Source organism: Olea europaea, chromosome 10 (assembly GCF_002742605.1).
Source record: "Olea europaea var. sylvestris chromosome 10, O_europaea_v1, whole genome shotgun sequence".
In the NCBI taxonomy this organism is placed as follows: Eukaryota; Viridiplantae; Streptophyta; class Magnoliopsida; order Lamiales; family Oleaceae; genus Olea; species Olea europaea.
The window spans coordinates 5,842,888-5,860,208 of NC_036246.1; the positions used below are offsets into that span (position 1 = coordinate 5,842,888).

General features: G+C 30.5%; 1 protein-coding gene across 1 annotated transcript; it reads right to left on the reverse strand.

Annotated features, from left to right (window-relative positions):
• Positions 1–12,791: 12,791 nt before the first annotated feature.
• On the reverse strand, positions 12,792–14,033 carry LOC111401001 (protein IRX15-LIKE-like). Its single transcript, XM_023028513.1, has one exon. It carries the CDS (start codon positions 13,895–13,897, stop codon positions 12,965–12,967), a length of 933 nt encoding a protein of 310 aa, XP_022884281.1. The 5' UTR covers positions 13,898–14,033; the 3' UTR covers positions 12,792–12,964.
• Positions 14,034–17,321: the final 3,288 nt, after the last annotated feature.

Here is a 17,321-nt window from a genome sequence, read left to right on the forward strand (position 1 = left end):
GTACGACTAGAAGAGCCCGGCCTAGAAGTAGGAGCAACCTCGAGAGGCTCGTCTGAGGGCTGGGGAGTCTCTTCTGCTACTTGAGGCCTTCCTCCTTGGGCAACCATCTTTCTCCTCTTTAAGGGTGCATGACATGGCTCAAGGTCACTTCCATGCCCATGCTCGGGCATAAAGTCCATGGTCCCCTCCAGGTCAAATTCCATCCTTATACATACAAGGTAAGGCTCGTCAGGCCAGCAAAACAAAAGAGTATGAGAACATAAAACAAAGAAGGAAAGCTCAAGAGTTTACCGTCAATGGGAGAGAGGCCCTCATCACCTCCCAGCAGGGTCTTCAACACCTCGTCCAAATCAAAGTCCATATCTATATGCACGTACCCAAATAGATTAGTCCGAAAAGACACAAATAAGAAATATGTTCGAGTCAAAAATAATAAAAATCGATGTAAGCAGCCTACTAGTAGGACAACTCGTTCCCACTATCAACATGTTCCTCATGGTCAGGACCGATCCTAAGTTAGGTGCAAGAGGGGGTGTATCAACCAGTTGTTGAATTTGAGCTTTTAGAGTAGAGGAAGCATCTACTTGACTATTGAAAAGGCAAGTTTGAGGGTGCTGCCAATTGGTATTAAAAGGAAACCGACCTGCTGAAGGCTGGGCAAAGAAAAATCGAGATTTCCAACCACTATTCGAATTCCTAGACTTAGGAAACAACAACGGAACCCTAGCGGTAAAAAAAACGAACGCATTGCACTGAGTTAATACGTGCATCTCAAAGAAACACCTAAAGAGGTCTATGGAAAGCGAAATTCTCCTCCTAAGGCAAACATACAAGAAGTAGAGTGTTTTTCTCCAAGAATTGAGGTTTATTTGACTAAGAGTAATATGAAACTCATTGAAAATCGACATAAAGAAAGGATGGATGGGTAGCTGGAACCACCATACACGATGTCCTTATACATCGCTATCTCGCGGGGGTCGGACCCGGGGAGTCTCTCTTTGGGCCTAGGGGCTCTACAGATGTAATCGTCGACCCGATCATATCTAGCAAGACATTTTTCTAACTTAAGTGGAGAATTATAAAGGCTAAAACTTTTTGGAATTCCAAGGGGACGATCTCGCCAGCTGGATCTCGCTCGATTTCTAAGTTTTGATTTGGAGACTTGGTGGGGCCAACATGTCCCTTGGGAGAATTTGAAATAAAGGCTTGAGAATCAATTGAAAGATTTTGGCTATCAGATTCAAATGGAAACCCATCGAACGAAGGAAGAGAGGCCGAAGGACTTCGACTAGTCAAACCTCCGACCGCCCGTTCGGATACGCAACGAGGGGTTGGTCGGTCGACCGGCCACACCGGACCAGTTGTCTGACCAGCCGGCCGAATTTTTTCCAGTATCGATCGGCCCCTCATCGCTACTTTCGTCAGAAGAAGAAGAAATGATAGTTTTATACATGATTTTGCAAAAAAATGAAGAAGAAGAAAGATGAGAGAGTTACCTTGGAGGAGAGGAAATCTTGGAAGAGAGGAGACACTAAGATGTATAAATAAAATAAAATAAAAAAAGAAAAAAAAAGAGAGAATAGCTCACATGTGAGGGGCCACCCCCTTTTATAGGCAAAAGGGATTCAAAATTTTTTGGGGGAGTAGGGGGGCTAATGATATCAATTGACATAGGAAACCACTTCCAAAGATAGACAATGTAAATCGAGACAAGCCGATACGAAACCGTCGACCCCCCCGGGGTGCTTTATCTCTACAAGAGACCGTCGATCCCTTCGGGGTGCTCCATCTCTACAAGAGACCGTCGACCCCTCCGGGGTGCTCTATCTCTACAAGAGACCGTCGACCCCCTGGGGTGCTCTATCTCTACGTGAAACGATCAACCCTCCAGGGTACTCTACCACTATGAGAAACCGTCAACCCCCCTCCCTGGGGGCGCTCTACCTCTATGCAAGACCAACGATAGGCGTGGGATTACTTATAAGGCCATTTCAACACTTAGCTTCAAAATTTCTGATTAATTAATAAGGTTACACGGCGATCACCACGAGCACAACCCCCCCAGGGTAGTTAAAACTCCCCACTCCGAACGTGAGGATAATAGAAAGGCCAACGTGGGACACGTGGCACCACAACCACCCGGCTTTCGCTCAGCTTCCGACGTCAATAAATACCTCCTAAGGAGACAACAAGTATGATTTGATTGCACATTTTTTAGCCCTCTGAATTCCGAACTTATTTTCTCCTAACGCCTACTGATTTTCACACCGAAGATAAAACGGGGAAGAAAACCCCGCCCTCGCTTTTCAGGTTATACTCGCCCATCAGAGCAACAGAAATGCTAAAGGCCGCCAGGCAGATCAGGAGGCGTTATTCTACCACAATTTCATATAACTTTATTTGAATATCATATTAGAGTTAAAATATATTTGTTATCTATTAATTAGTTTACGAATGACTTCTAGAAATAAATCGTTTGTTCATATACAAATTTGGACTTAGCATAAGTTAGGTCATCTTCAATTCTGTACAAAAATTTGAGGTAAGTTTTGTACCATTTTACATCAAATCTTGCATCAGATTGAAAATTATCTTTAACCCATTACACCAAATTAACAGTGTTTAATCACTTCTTCATTTTTTTTTATTCTTAAAATTTATTTATTTGAAAAATTATTAATTTATTTATTTTACAACTACATAAAATACTATATAAATAATTATGATAAATTAATAAAAATATTGAATTCATTAATAAATTTAAAAAATGTAGTACAATTAATAGAAATACCACAAATAAGAAAATATTAAATTATGTCATTAAAAAATAATGCAATACGTTTTGAATCCCGATATCATGATATCACGAAGTCGAAATAGTGTTTTAATTTAATTTTCAAAATTCTAGAGTGATGTATGTATATGATTGTTGTGTTATATTTCGTCCTAACTTTAAATAATCGTGTTTGTCACATTTTAAATTTTTTGAGTACTTTTATTTTAATTTATTTCTTAATTATTGTCAACTATTAAAATTTATTACAAATGCACATAATAATAATAATAATAACAACAATCGTAATAATAATTTATTGTATCACATAAATGTATAACAATAATGGACACAAATACTTTTAACCAATTTTTTTTTGCAATGTGAAAGAGAAGTGCAAAATTGTATTTAACCATTTTGGTACAAAATTGCATTAAATATTTGGTGTAATTTGGTAGATTAGGGGGAATGATGTACCAAAATGGTACAATATGTTGGAGGAGATTTGCACTAAATATTTGGTGCAATTTGGTGAATTATGGTGAAATGATGCAACACTAGAGATGCTCTTAGTGATCCCTGCTTAATTCTTATTTAACAAATTATTACTTAAGTAAGCTTAGTACGTTAATTATTTTTCTACCACTCTCCAAACTTTTTTAACCACATATTCTCTCAATAAAATAATTTAACACGTAAACCCAACTTTCTTTTTCCTACTTTTAATCACAAATTCTTTAAACAACCACTATTACAAATTTTATTCTTAAAATGAATGTGCTAAAACAAATCCTTAAATCTTTAAAGACTAAAACTAGTAACGTTAATTCGTTAAGAAGAAATTGACCAAAGATGGAAAGACAAACAATTGCTTTTCATGAAAGAAATTACGATGTAGAGACTAGAGACGCCATAAACTTATTTTGTCAAAATGAAGATGAAACAAACTTTTTATGAAGTTGAATCAAATTTTTGGTGTTTAAACTGTGAGGAATGATCTAATAAGCACCGATGCTCATGCTAGGCATCGATGATGTGTCATATTAATGAGCGCCAATGAATTAATATAACATGTCACTGGTGTTTAGAATAAAATGAGTATCAGTGCTCATTAGATCATTCGTGTATAAATCGTTTTTAAAATGGAGAAGTTTAAGAGTTGACAATATATATATATATATATATTTTTTTTTTTTTCGTTTAAAATTTGACATTTTTACCTTTCCCATTGCAATAGCATTATTCTAAAAAAATTCTTTGTAAAAACTTCCAAAATTAACAAGCAAGGATCTTTATTATCATATTAGCCCTTGATCGATAAAGCTTTTTGAGATTATTAATTGTTGTCACGCGCGTTGCACAAATTTTATATTTATTTTATTTTTATTAGCATCAAAATTGTAGATTTTCCAAAACTTTTTGAAAATTCAAAGTGTTTGGTAAAGTTTTTTTTTTTTCATATTATAAATAAATTTTTTTTCGATTTAAAATTCTTTTTAATTCTTTTCTCTTTATGATAAAATTTAATTTTTTCAATTTTAATTAAATAATATTTATATATTCTTTATTTAATTTTCCCAACTTACGTTTGTTTTGTTTTTTATTATAATTTTTTTAAATTATTTTAAAATTTCTTTTTTCTTCATATTATAAATAATTTTTTGTTCAATTTAAAATTCATTTTAATTCTTTTTGTTTTATGATAAAAAGTATTTTTTTTCAATTTTAATTAAATAATATTTATTTTTATTTTTAATTATTTCAATTTAACTAAAAACTTTATAATAATTTTTTGATTTTTTTGATTTTCTTTTTATGCCTTTCTACCTGTATTTACAGTACAAACGATATTGTTTCCCTACATTAAATGCCAAAACGATATCGTTTTCTTCTATTAATATGATAAATGATTGAATATATTTTATATATAATTATAGAAAAATATTAATTATTTAATTAATAATATAATTAAATCTTGATCATTGTATGTTATATTCACTCATTACCTTTACGTTTGAGACGATTTTTTTTTAAATGGAAAAAATCAAGATAATGACTAAAATCGAGAGATCTAATCATAAAGATTATTCTTCTCAACTCTACATCTAAAACCAGTATTCTATCCTGTAAAAATTCAAATTTTAGAACACTGAACAAGAGATAATAGAATAAAACATAATCTAAAAAAATGAAGTGAATAAAATCGTAACTATCATTTCACACCAATACTAATAAAACAACCAAATGATTTAACAAATTAAAGAACCAAAAAAAAAAAAGAATTGCAGGCAAAAATAAAAAAGAAGAAATTATAGTGTTTTTCAATTAAATAGAAATAATTAAAATAAAGAAATATTATTTAATTAAAATTGAAAAAACTACATTTTCTTATAAAACAAAAAAAAAGAATTTTAAATCGAACAAAAAATAAATTATAAATTGAAAAAAAAATTAAAATAATTTTTTAAAAAATGTAATAAAACTGAATTAAACAAAAGAAAGCTATGAAAATTAAGTAAAGAATATATAAATATTATTTAATTAAAATTGAAAAAATTAAGTTTTATCATAAAGAGAAAGAATTAAAATGAATTTTAAATCGAAAAAATATTTATAATATGAACAAAATAAATTTTCAGCTAGAGATGGGTGCGAGTCAGTTCAATTCTAAATTTTCGGGTATCTAGTAAATGGAACCGTCGGGTCCAAATATAATTATGGAATCATTCGGGTTCTGTTCTGTTTGGTTCAATTCCGTTCGGTTCTGTACTATAAGTAAATTTTTTAACATTTATAACAATATTATATAAATACAACTAATAACACATTCAATGATTTTGAAATGTCAGAAACTAGTAGACTACCTTATTCAAATGATTGCTACAATCAAAGTTTCGATTGGCGGAGGTCACAACGTCAGTCGACGATTGTATGCACTTTAGTCTAGGTGTTAGGGTTATTTAGTGGGTTGTATCTTGTTGAGCTAAGAAATGAAACAATAAAATGGGTAATTGGACCAAAAATTAAAAAATTCAAAATAAAACAAATTATTGGACCAAAAATTTGGATTTAGAAATTGTTAATTTGTTAATTTTTTTAGAAAAAATTAAAATTAAAATAATTTGATTTATTCAATATAAAAAAAAATTAGAAAGATTCGGTTCTTCGGTTCTTGGTTTAGAACCGAGAATCGAACCGAACCGTTGGTTCTCAATTCAGATACCTGTTCGAGTATTTAATTTGACAAGAACCGTCGGGTTCGGTTCGATCGGTTCGATTCGGGAGAGTTGCCCAACCCTATTTTCAGCTATAGTAAATTTCCATTTCCCTTTTTTTTTTTTTTAATCCCTTCTTACTTGCAACGTTTCCCAATATTGAATGGCAAAAGGACGTCGTTTATTCCATAAAGGATTGAATATATCTTATATATAATTATACAAAAATATTAATTATTTAATTAATAATAATTAAATCTTGATCAATGAATATTTTACATTCAATCCTTACCTTAATGTTTGAGGTGAATTTTTTTTTTCCAAAAATAGAAAAAATCAATATAGTTACTAAAATCTAGAATTCTAATATTAAGAATTATTCTTCTCAACTCCGCATCTAAATGGTATTTCATCCTGCAAAAATTCAAATGTTAGGATATTGAGCAAGAAATAATGGAATAAAACATAATTTAAAAAATTAAGTAAACCAAATTGTAACTATCATTTTACACTAATACGAATAAAATAACTAAACGATTTAACAAATTTAAAAAACAAAAAAAAAAATTATAGGCAAAAAATAAAATTTACTGAAAAATTTTATAGTTAAATGGAAATAATTAAAACTAAAATAAATATTATTAAATTAAAGTTGAAAAAAAATTAGGTTTTATCATAAAACGAAAATGATTAAAAAGAATTTTAAATCGAACAAAAATTATTTATAATATGAAGAAAAAAAGGAAATTTTAAAACAATTTTCCAAAAAAATTAATAAAAACAAAATAAATTAAAAAAAAGTTGTGAAAATTAAGTAAAGAATATATAAATATTATTTAATTAAAATTGCTAAAATTAAGTTTTAACATAAAGAGAAAAGAATTAAAAAGAATTTTAAATCAAAAAAAATTATTTATAATACAAACAAAACAATTTTATTTTTTTTAAAACAAAGAAAATAAATGAGGAAAAAAAAATGATCTCCGTAGATGGAGACATCCACTGTGTGATTCCTGTCAATTTGAAGTTCAGTGACCTAATATCAGCTGAAGTAAAAGTTTTGCGACGACTAGTATAAATAACCTCAAGTCCACGTGGAAGACCACGTCAGCAGACATTAGTTCATGTTTACAAGTTTTATTACGTTGTTTAATCTCACACCAATAAAGTAATTTAACAATGACCTAATTATATATAGGTCGAAATTTGACGAACGCGAGTACAGTTAACACATTTGGCGACCAGGATCGAATACTATAGAAAATAAACTAAACAAAGGGTTTATGAAAACACAGTTGTATCGATCACTTAAGATATATTTATATAACTTACAAAACTCGTGTAATCTATAAACTACTTTGGTGTGATATCTTATTATAGAGATAATAATAATAATAATAATAATAATAATAATAATAATAATAATAATTTCTCCCAACTACATCTAACTACAAGAATATATCTTGTTATAAGAGAAAGGATCTGCGTTGCTTATCATAAGTTAAGCAACAATGTTATAAAACATCAATTAATTGCATATAATTTAATTTCAAGATCCATCATAAACCTATATATCAATTAATTAATGTGTCATGTCATCGTTGTTTAACTGGATCATTTTTCATTATTATAGAAATAAAAAAGAATATATACAAATAATTATCCCAACTCCATGCTAAGAACATGTTAATCTTGTGTGATATATTGTTTATAGAGATAAAGAAAAATATTTAGAAAATAAGTTATCCCAACTATATGCTTACTACATTTAATCTTGTGACATATCTTGTTATAGATATAAACTAGAAAAATTAATATTACCCACTTTTTAACCTTTTAACACCCATTAGCGACATATATACTAGAACGAAGTATATGAAACGGAGCTCGGCACAAGGGTTTAGTAAGTGAATTGGCTAGTTGAACTGATGAAGAGACAGTCACAGCCAAATTGAATGTTAAATATTGATAATAACGCAAATTATTAAGTTTTTCATCTATTTATACTTGTATTTGTACAATAAATTGATGCCTAAATGCACTAAGTACCTTTGTATTTTTTAAAATGCAATTTTCTTTCTCTTCTTTTCAACCACATATTTTTTATTAAAATAATATTACACGTAAATCAAAAAAATTCTTATTTTTCAACCACACATTTCACATCAATTTACTATTTTAAAATATATTTTTACATAAAAATGACTATAAAACACCCCCTTAATTTATTTTGTTTTTTATTTTTTAAATTGTTTTAAAGTTTCTTTTTTTATTCATATTACAAATAATTTTTTTGCGATTTAAAATTCTTTTTAATTCTATTCGTTTGATGATAAAACGTAATTATTTTATTTTAATTAAATAATATTTTATTTTAATTTTAATTATTTCAATTTAATTAAAAAAGTTTATAATGAACTTTTTTTTTTTTGTATTTTTGCCTACAATTCTTTTTTCTCTTTAATTTTATAAATCATTTAGTTTCTTTTCTTTATTAGTAAATATTACAGTGGAAGTGATGTTGCAATGAAGTTGCATATGAAAATGGATAAATGATTGAAGACAACTTGATGTCGTCTTTTCTCCCATGATGAAAAAATTTAAAATTCTTTTTAATTATTTTCTCTTTATGATAAAACTTAATTTTTTTAATTTTTAATTAAATAATATTTATATAATGTTTATTTAATTTTCATAACTTTCTTTTGTGTAATCAATTTTTTTTTTTTGGTTTCCATTATATATTTTTCTAAAATTGTTTTAAAATTTATTTTTCTTTGTATTATAAATAATTTTTTGTTCGATTTAAAGTTCTTTTTAATTCTTTTCATTTTATGATAGAACGTAATTTTTCAATTTTAATTAAATAATATTTATTTTTAATTTTAAATATTTCAATTTAATTTAAAAACTTTATAATAATCTTTTTTTTTTCTATTTTTGCCTACAATTCTTTTTTTTATTCTTTAATTTGTTAAATGATTTAGTTTCTTTTCTTTATTAGTATTGGATTGGATGAAGTGAAATAGTGTATGAAAATAGAGAAATATTGTAGTGGAGGTTATGATTGCAGTGAAGTTGCTTGTGAAAATAGAGAAATAATTGAAAACAAAACGATATCGTTTTTGCTCCCACAATTAATTATTTTTTTTTAGTGTGTGATAAAATAGAAGAATTCACTGTTCCTGACTACAGTACCTCCACATTCTATTTTTTATATAGTAGGGACAAGTTGGTAAATCTCATGAAATGTGTGATTAAATAGCAAATAAAAGTTATTGATCAAATAAAACGTGTGGTTAAAAATGCGGTTTAACCAACTTTAAAAAATGAAAAATGAAAAAATTAACTCAAGAGCTTAGTACTTTATAAGGACTTGGATAGAAATTATCTATTTTGCTAGGGTAATTGTACTGACAATCACCGAACTTAAACCCAACAGTAAATAGTAAAAGATACACCACAAAACAAAATAATATTGTCAAATGGAAGTGCTTTAACTATTAAGTAACCAAATTCCTGTCAATTTGAAGCTCAGTGACCTAATATCAGCTGAAGTAAAAGTTTTGCGACGACTAGTATAAATAACCTCAAGTCCACGTGGAAGACCACGTCAGCAGACATTAGTTCACGTTTACAAGTTCTATTACGTTGTTTAATCTCACACCAATAAAGTAATTTAACAATGACCTAATTATATATAGGTCGAAATTTGACGAACGCGAGTACAGTTAACACAGTTGGCGACCAGGAACGAATACTATAGAAAATAAACTAAACAAAGGGTTTATGAAAACACAGTTGTATTGATCACTTAAGATATATTTATATAACTTACAAAACTCGTGTAATCTATAAACTACTTTGGTGTGATATCTTATTATAGAGACAATAATAATAATAATAATAATAATAATAATAATAATAATAATAATAATAATAATAATAATAATAATAATTTCTCCCAACTACATCTAACTACAAGAATATATCTTGTTATAAGAGAAAGGATCTGCGTTGCTTATCAGAAGTTAAGCAACAATGTTATAAAACATCAATTCATTGCATATAATTTAATTTCAGGATCCATCATAAACCTACATATCAATTATTTAATGTGTCATGTTATTGTTGTTTAACTAGATCATTTTTCATTATTATAGAAATAAAAAAGAATATATACAAATAATTATCCCAACTCCATGCTAAGAACATGTTAATCTTTGTGTGATATATTGTTTATAGAGATAAAGACAAATAATTAGAAAATAAGTTATCCCAACTATATGCTAACTACATGTTAATCTTGTGACATATCTTTTTATAGATATAAACGAGAAAAATTAATATTACCCACTTTTTGATCTTTTAAAACCCATTAGCGACATATATACTAGAACGAATTATATGAAACCGAGCTCGGAACAAGGGTTTAGTAAGTGAATTGGCTAATTGAACTGATGCAGAGACAGTCACAGCCAAATTGAAAAATTGAATGTTAAATATTGATAATAACGCAAATTATTAAGTTTTTCATCCATTTATATTTGTATTTGTACAATAAATTGACGCCTAAATGCACTAAGTACCTTTGTATTTTGATTTAGATTGCAAAATGAATGAATACGATGAAAAATAGAAGAAACAATCGAAAATGACTAAAGTGGTCGAAACTGAAAGTTCAAGGATCAAGTTGCAAATAATTTAAAGATGAGACGGGCGATGGAATGATGATTCAAGAAGGCTGGGGATCAATTGGGTACAGTTAGAAGTCAAAAGAAGTGAAATATGGCCATAACATTTTCACAAATTAATTTTTAACAGCACAAGGATGTTCTAGATTTTCAGTTGGAGATTGAGATCCATTTTCAACCTAGTAAAATCTTGAATTGAAAAGATCTATTTTCTAGCAAAATTGTATCTCATTATGTTAGCTTTCCAATGTAGCTTGAATTGTCTCAATCAAATATTGGGAGAAAAATTTATGACCAAAATACTGAAAGTTGTTCGGTGGAAAAAACTGGCGGAACCATGCGACCGTAGCCATTTGTTCCATACGGTTGCACACGGTAGTTTAATGAGCTCACAGGCTGCAAATCTTTGTTCCATGCGACCGCATCAACTTCTACCATGCGGTTGCACTGTTCAATTCCAAGCGAACGAAGTTCGATTTCCCAATTTCAATCAAACACTTGTGGAAACACGCCTCCATGACGGTATTTAAGCCCTAGGTCGTCTCAGAACGTAGGAGACACATCTCGATACATATTTTCTCTTATTTTTGCGCAAGATTTCCATAGAGAACTAAAGATCTCGGTGAAACTATGAACAAACTCAGTTGGTTTTGGTTAATTCAATATCTTCTTATTTATGTAATTTGCTTTTTTCATTGTCAAACAATTCTAAGGTTTAGATTTCCTTTTCATGAATATGTTTTGAGATTTGCTTAACGTTTATTAGATTTTTCATAAATTCGGTCATACTTTTTCTATCAAACAATTGAAATATTCGTTTAAGTTTTAATTTCAATTATTTACTTTATTGATGTGATTCTTTATTGTCTTATACTTGAAGTATATGGTCGATCTTGAATCTTATTTCAATAAATAAATGTAGGAATGTGTTTTAGGATATTTATAAAACTTTGCAATTACTGTAGATTTAATTGGGGTTTCAATGACATATTTTCCGATTAGAGAGTTAGGTAGAACGTCTCTAATTGAGGCATAAGAGTGAATTATTAATCTTGAATGATCCAAATAAATTGAGGAAATTCTGGTGCTTCACTAATTCAAACCTTGATATTTAAACTTTAATTCGGTAAACAAATCATTTTCACACAATTCACGAGAACCTATTTTGCTGAATCCTTTAACCAATTCATCCATTTGCCTGCAGAATCGACACCCCAAAAGTGTGCTACAATTAACACGTTATTCTTTGGTTAGTTTTTCAATGTCAGGAAAATATGATAGCAAGCCAAGATCCTTAATGGATAATTTAGATGCTAGTTGAGAGATAAAGTCATGAGGAACGTCTCTGCATTTCGCGTGTCGATAAGATCATCCACATAAGCCAAGAAATATATAGTGCGATCATGATTATGATAAATAAAAGAGGGTCAGGTTTTGATTTTACAAATCCAAGTGTAGCAAGGAAAGTGTGCATGTTTTAAGTCATAAATGGCCTTATAAAAGTTACAAACACGACCAGGTTCGTTATGATCAACAAAGACAGTGGGTAGAGCAATTGTAAATGACCTCGATCAGTTTGCTACGGAGCTTGACGTTATTTACATCGAAGTATCAAATAAAGTAATCGAAGGCTAGGGCAAGATTTAAAATAAGTCGAATAGTTGCCGGTCTAATGATAGGACTAAGAGTGTCATGATAGTCAAGTCATGTTTTAGTGATAGTTCGTGATCACTAACTATATCTTATATGAATATGGGAGTCGTCAACATTATGATTGACTAGGTATACATACTTGCAGTCAACAAAATTTTAAGAAGCGTGCTATTTCGTGTGTGAGGGTTAAATTCATCGGTTGATTTAGTACAAGTTAATCAAATAACTATAAATCTTAAATTCACGACACTACTAAGCTTATATTACTGATCCCCAACCTAATTTTTATTTTATGGAATATACATACATAAATTTCTTAGTAACTTGAATTATTTTTTGCCACGCCATTCAATCTTTAACAACTGCAATTTTATATAATAATGGTTTCTATCCTCTCCACGCAATTGATCCACACATGGCCGATGAAATTATTCAAGAAAAAGAAGGCATTGACCAGAGATAGAAAGACAAACAATTGCATTTCATCAAAGAAATTAAAGTGTAGAGATGCCCAAAAATTATTTGTACACAACCCAACCCGATAAAAAAGGTCAAAATTTTGACCATGGACAATTAATTTATCAAATTTGAGCAACGACTAAGATTATTTGATGATCACAGAGAGTTTATTAAGCTGATGAAGACGACGATGAATGGCTGCGACAGAACTGAGTGTTGCTACTATCCATTCTTTCCAGGATGAAATGCCCAAGCATGTCTTTAGATTTCACCAAATTCTCTTTGCACAAAAATTCATCACTTGTAATTCTATCCACCTTCATATTAAAATCATGCACGAAAATATGCGTTTTAGGATTGGCTCCTGCCTTTTTGCTCCGGGCAAGTACGCCGGAGGTGAAAATCGCCGCCATCCGACCTGGTGCTTCAGGCCAGTATCCACGTGGGCCGTCCACCAATATGATATCCCAATCCACCTCATATAACTGGTTCGGAAGATCATTCAATCCCAGCTTGCATTCTGAAAACAGAAGATTTTGCACTGGCCTGCATTCATTCTGCATCTGTTCTTTAACCGATGAAATTAGCTCTTTCACTTCAGTTATTTTGGTTGAGTACTGCACGTCGTAGGCTTCGATTTCTGGGTATTTTTCCTCGATGTATGCAGCGTAATACCGATTTTCATCGATGAAAACGGTTCTGCCATTAGGGTTTAGGGCTTTCCAAAGAAGGGTTTCGTGGGTTAAGCCGAAAACCAGGAAATTACAGGGGTGTGAGCATTGCCGGAGAATGTCGGAGATTTGTTTGATATCCGTATACGACATATGTTCAGTGTTGTTTGAGTTGGAAGCGTAGTGGACTAGAGCTCTTACCACAGCCTTCGAAAGTGGCGGCTTGTTGACTCCGGTGGTAGCCGAGGTGGAGACGCCGCCGCCGACGGCAGTGGTGGTGATGGATTCTCTAGTGTAAATCAGTGTAAGAAGAAAAGCCAAAGTCAGAAATGAAACAAAAGCCAGAAGCCATAACCGGTTGGACCCTCCTTGTTTTTGGATGTAGGGATGAAGAAGAATCAGCTTAGTGCTATTGCTAAGATTGTTCTTCATGACTTGAGAGAAAGGGAGAGAAAAGTGATTATTTTTCACAGCTTTTTCTGAAAATTACAAGAAAATGGCGTGATTTTTAAAGCTGCTTATGCCCTAATACCCGGCTAACATGAAGACGACATACATTCCCACCAATATTTAAAAATGTAGACTCATTTGTTTTTTTTCAAACTGACTTGACTCATTAATGTCACGTTTGATTGGCTATTAATTTCTATTTTTTTATTTAAGTTTCAACTAATAAATATAAAAACTCATATTTGACGGGGTGGTTGGATGGAAGGGTACTGTTTCAGCGACTCGGTAACTAATTACAAGCCAAATGTCGCTTTTCCTTGTTCATTCAATAATCGTTTGTTCAAGTTACTTATTTTAGAATTATTAGTTGAGGGAGACAAATTACCTTCTTCCTTTTTTATATGTCAGAAAAATAAATTGGTGAACGGCGTTCTTTTAAAAACTAATAAAAAGAGAGAGAGATGCAGTACCCCTAGTGTTTGTTTTTAATTATCTGCTTATTTTATATTCTGATTAAATACAATAGAGTTGGAAGTGGACAGACGTTTAGCTTCTACTTGGTGGGGATTAAAATCAGATATTTAGTAGATTTAATAGAAGTTGATGAAATTAGAAGTTGAAAAATTGTGAGTCTCATGAAATATGTGCTTAAAATTAATTGTTGACTTTGATTTAGATTAAAATCTTGGTTTTAATTTTTACCAAATAGGGTATTAGTATTGTGTGTTATGAAAATTGAAAGATTATCTTGGCGTTAATGCTTAGCCTTTATAAACAATTTAATTTATAAATAACTAAAAGAAATTATGGGATTGTTTGAGCCCCATTACTTAGAAAATAATGCATTATTCTATAATATTTTGACATCATTTCAACCACATATTTTTCAATAAAATAATGTTACACGTAAATCCAAAACTTTTCATTATTTTTTAACCACATATTTCTCATCAATACACTATTCAAAAATTCATTTTTCCTCAAAAATGGGGCTCAAACTAGGGCTATAAATAAGCGGATAGTAGTTGTGACATGTGAGTCAATTAAAATGTGTTATTGGAAAGAAGTTTGATCATTTATAAATTAGTCAAATGGAGGCTTAATAACTTGACACTTTAATCTAAATTTAGTTTCCCATGCATTATATATATATATATATATATATAAAACCCAATCAATCTAAATCTGGATAAAAAAAATATTAATTCAGTGAGTTTGCATTAAATAATTTTTTTAAAATAGTTCTTTTTGTTTCACTTATGTGATACATTTTGAAGCAATTCATGACTACATTGAGAATGCTCTTATAATTTTCAGTCCATGGACTAAAAGAGTGACCATATTATACATTATTACTTTTGAAATTAGTTTTAGGTTTGAGCAATTATATTCACACCATAATTTTTATTATTTGTATTATATATTAATTATAATGAATATCTTCTATGTTTGCCCATTATTTTTTCATTATACAAACCTTTTTCATCAAATTTATCCTTAACCATTAATTAGTTAATACATCATGTATTTGATGATGATTTTTGTCCAAAAATTTTACTAATGTGCATTGAACGAGGAGCAAATATTTTGTCAAAACTTTTGTATTTGTAATTTATTTCTCAAATAAATCTTTTTATGCCCTTTTTGGACATAAAATTAATAGACACAAAATGTACAAATTATAGAAGATTGATGACAAACTTTGATGACAAAATGTTGAGAATATAAGAGCAAAAATGAGCAAAAATTAAGAATATTTATTATAATTGAAATGTGATAAACAAATATTGTATGTGGATGTAATTATTCATAATCTTTCTATCTTTTGAAGCAAGAAAAATATATATGAATAAATACAAGACTTTTATAGACCCCAAGTTTCTGATATGAGAAGTTTCCCGCAGAAACATCCCCAAAGACACGTTACCGGTTCAAAGATTGGGATTGCTTAGGAATTTTGTTGCTTTAGTTCAACTAATTTAAAGCCGTCAAAAAGGCTTTACAGAGCTCACTAAGAATTCCTTTTATTTTCAAATAAAATATTTCTTTTTATCATAATTCTCGTCAAGGTCGAAAAACATTAAAATGTTCACATTAAAACAAATTTTCATTGACTTTTTTTTATTTTTTTCTTAAAAATCATTATGCCCCTATTTGACAACCATTATTTTGGAAAAACAATGTTTTGGAAATTAATTTTTAGAAGGACGATTGACTAAAAAGTAGAGAAAATTTTTGGATTTACGTTTATAATATTTTATTGATCAAAATTTTATTTTCTTAGTCAACTAACGGTAAATTGAATAAAATCCATCTGTTTGGACCCCAGGTGCTAATTTTTCAAACGTTTGGAACCTCTAATGATACAAACTAAAGGTTAGGACAAACTATGTAAAAAAATCAAAGATTTGGAACTGCAGTAATTTTCCCAAAATTATTGTCAAATAGGGGCTACATGTGGCAAGTTTTATTAATAATAAAATAAAATAAAAAAGGACATAATGGTCAATTAAAAGTGCAAAAATAATATTTTAAATGAACTTAACTGGAGTTAAGCTAAAACCAAACTTCATTAGCTCTAGTCGTACTTTTTCTCCTCAAACATCGAGTGTGTTGACCTCGCGAATTGGACCCTCCACGTGGCCAATCGATAGCTGCTCCACGTAATCCTCCCTGCGCACAGTCAACACACAGTTAGATGCACACGACTGAAACCAGATGGGGTGGCGACGGCCGCATACACTATGACGGTCAAGTTAGTTTCTGGTGATCGGAACAGTGCCAAAGTTGTGCAAAAAGGGTGAGGAGGAGAATATATATTTACTTGTTATGGAGAGCTAAGTTGTAAAAGTTTCATTCCCTTTGACAAGTCAAACCTTGGGTATTTATAGTTGAGGAGAACCGTTAGATGTAGGACACGTGTATGCATCTGACGGTGTGAGGCGTCTACTCATTGTAGTTAATCAGCCGCGTCTATAGAGAGGGTGGGTAATAACTTCTCCCGAGTTGAGTTGACATAAAGTTGATACGTCATATCAACTAGGCCCATGGAGACGTCAAATCAATTAAACCTTAGGGGCAGAAAGGATCTTGACAATCTCTTTCTGAAATTGGCGGCGGATCCTCTGACAGAGATCCTCAGAGTGCATTGCGCTTCAGCGTCAGAGACAAGAACGCTTTGGTTGGTTCAGTAGAATTATTTGTGCCTCGCAGCGCATTAGCAGCTCGCCAACATTAGTGGTGGAGTCATTTCGGAACCACTACGGATGGGTGTTGGACACCTCGTATGATGCAATGGCAAACTTTCCGAAGTGGTTCAGATAGGGGTGTAACAATGGTCCCTCCAAGTTCAGGCATGAATATTTATATTATGGGTGAACTTGTTTTCTCGATCGGGTATGCCTAC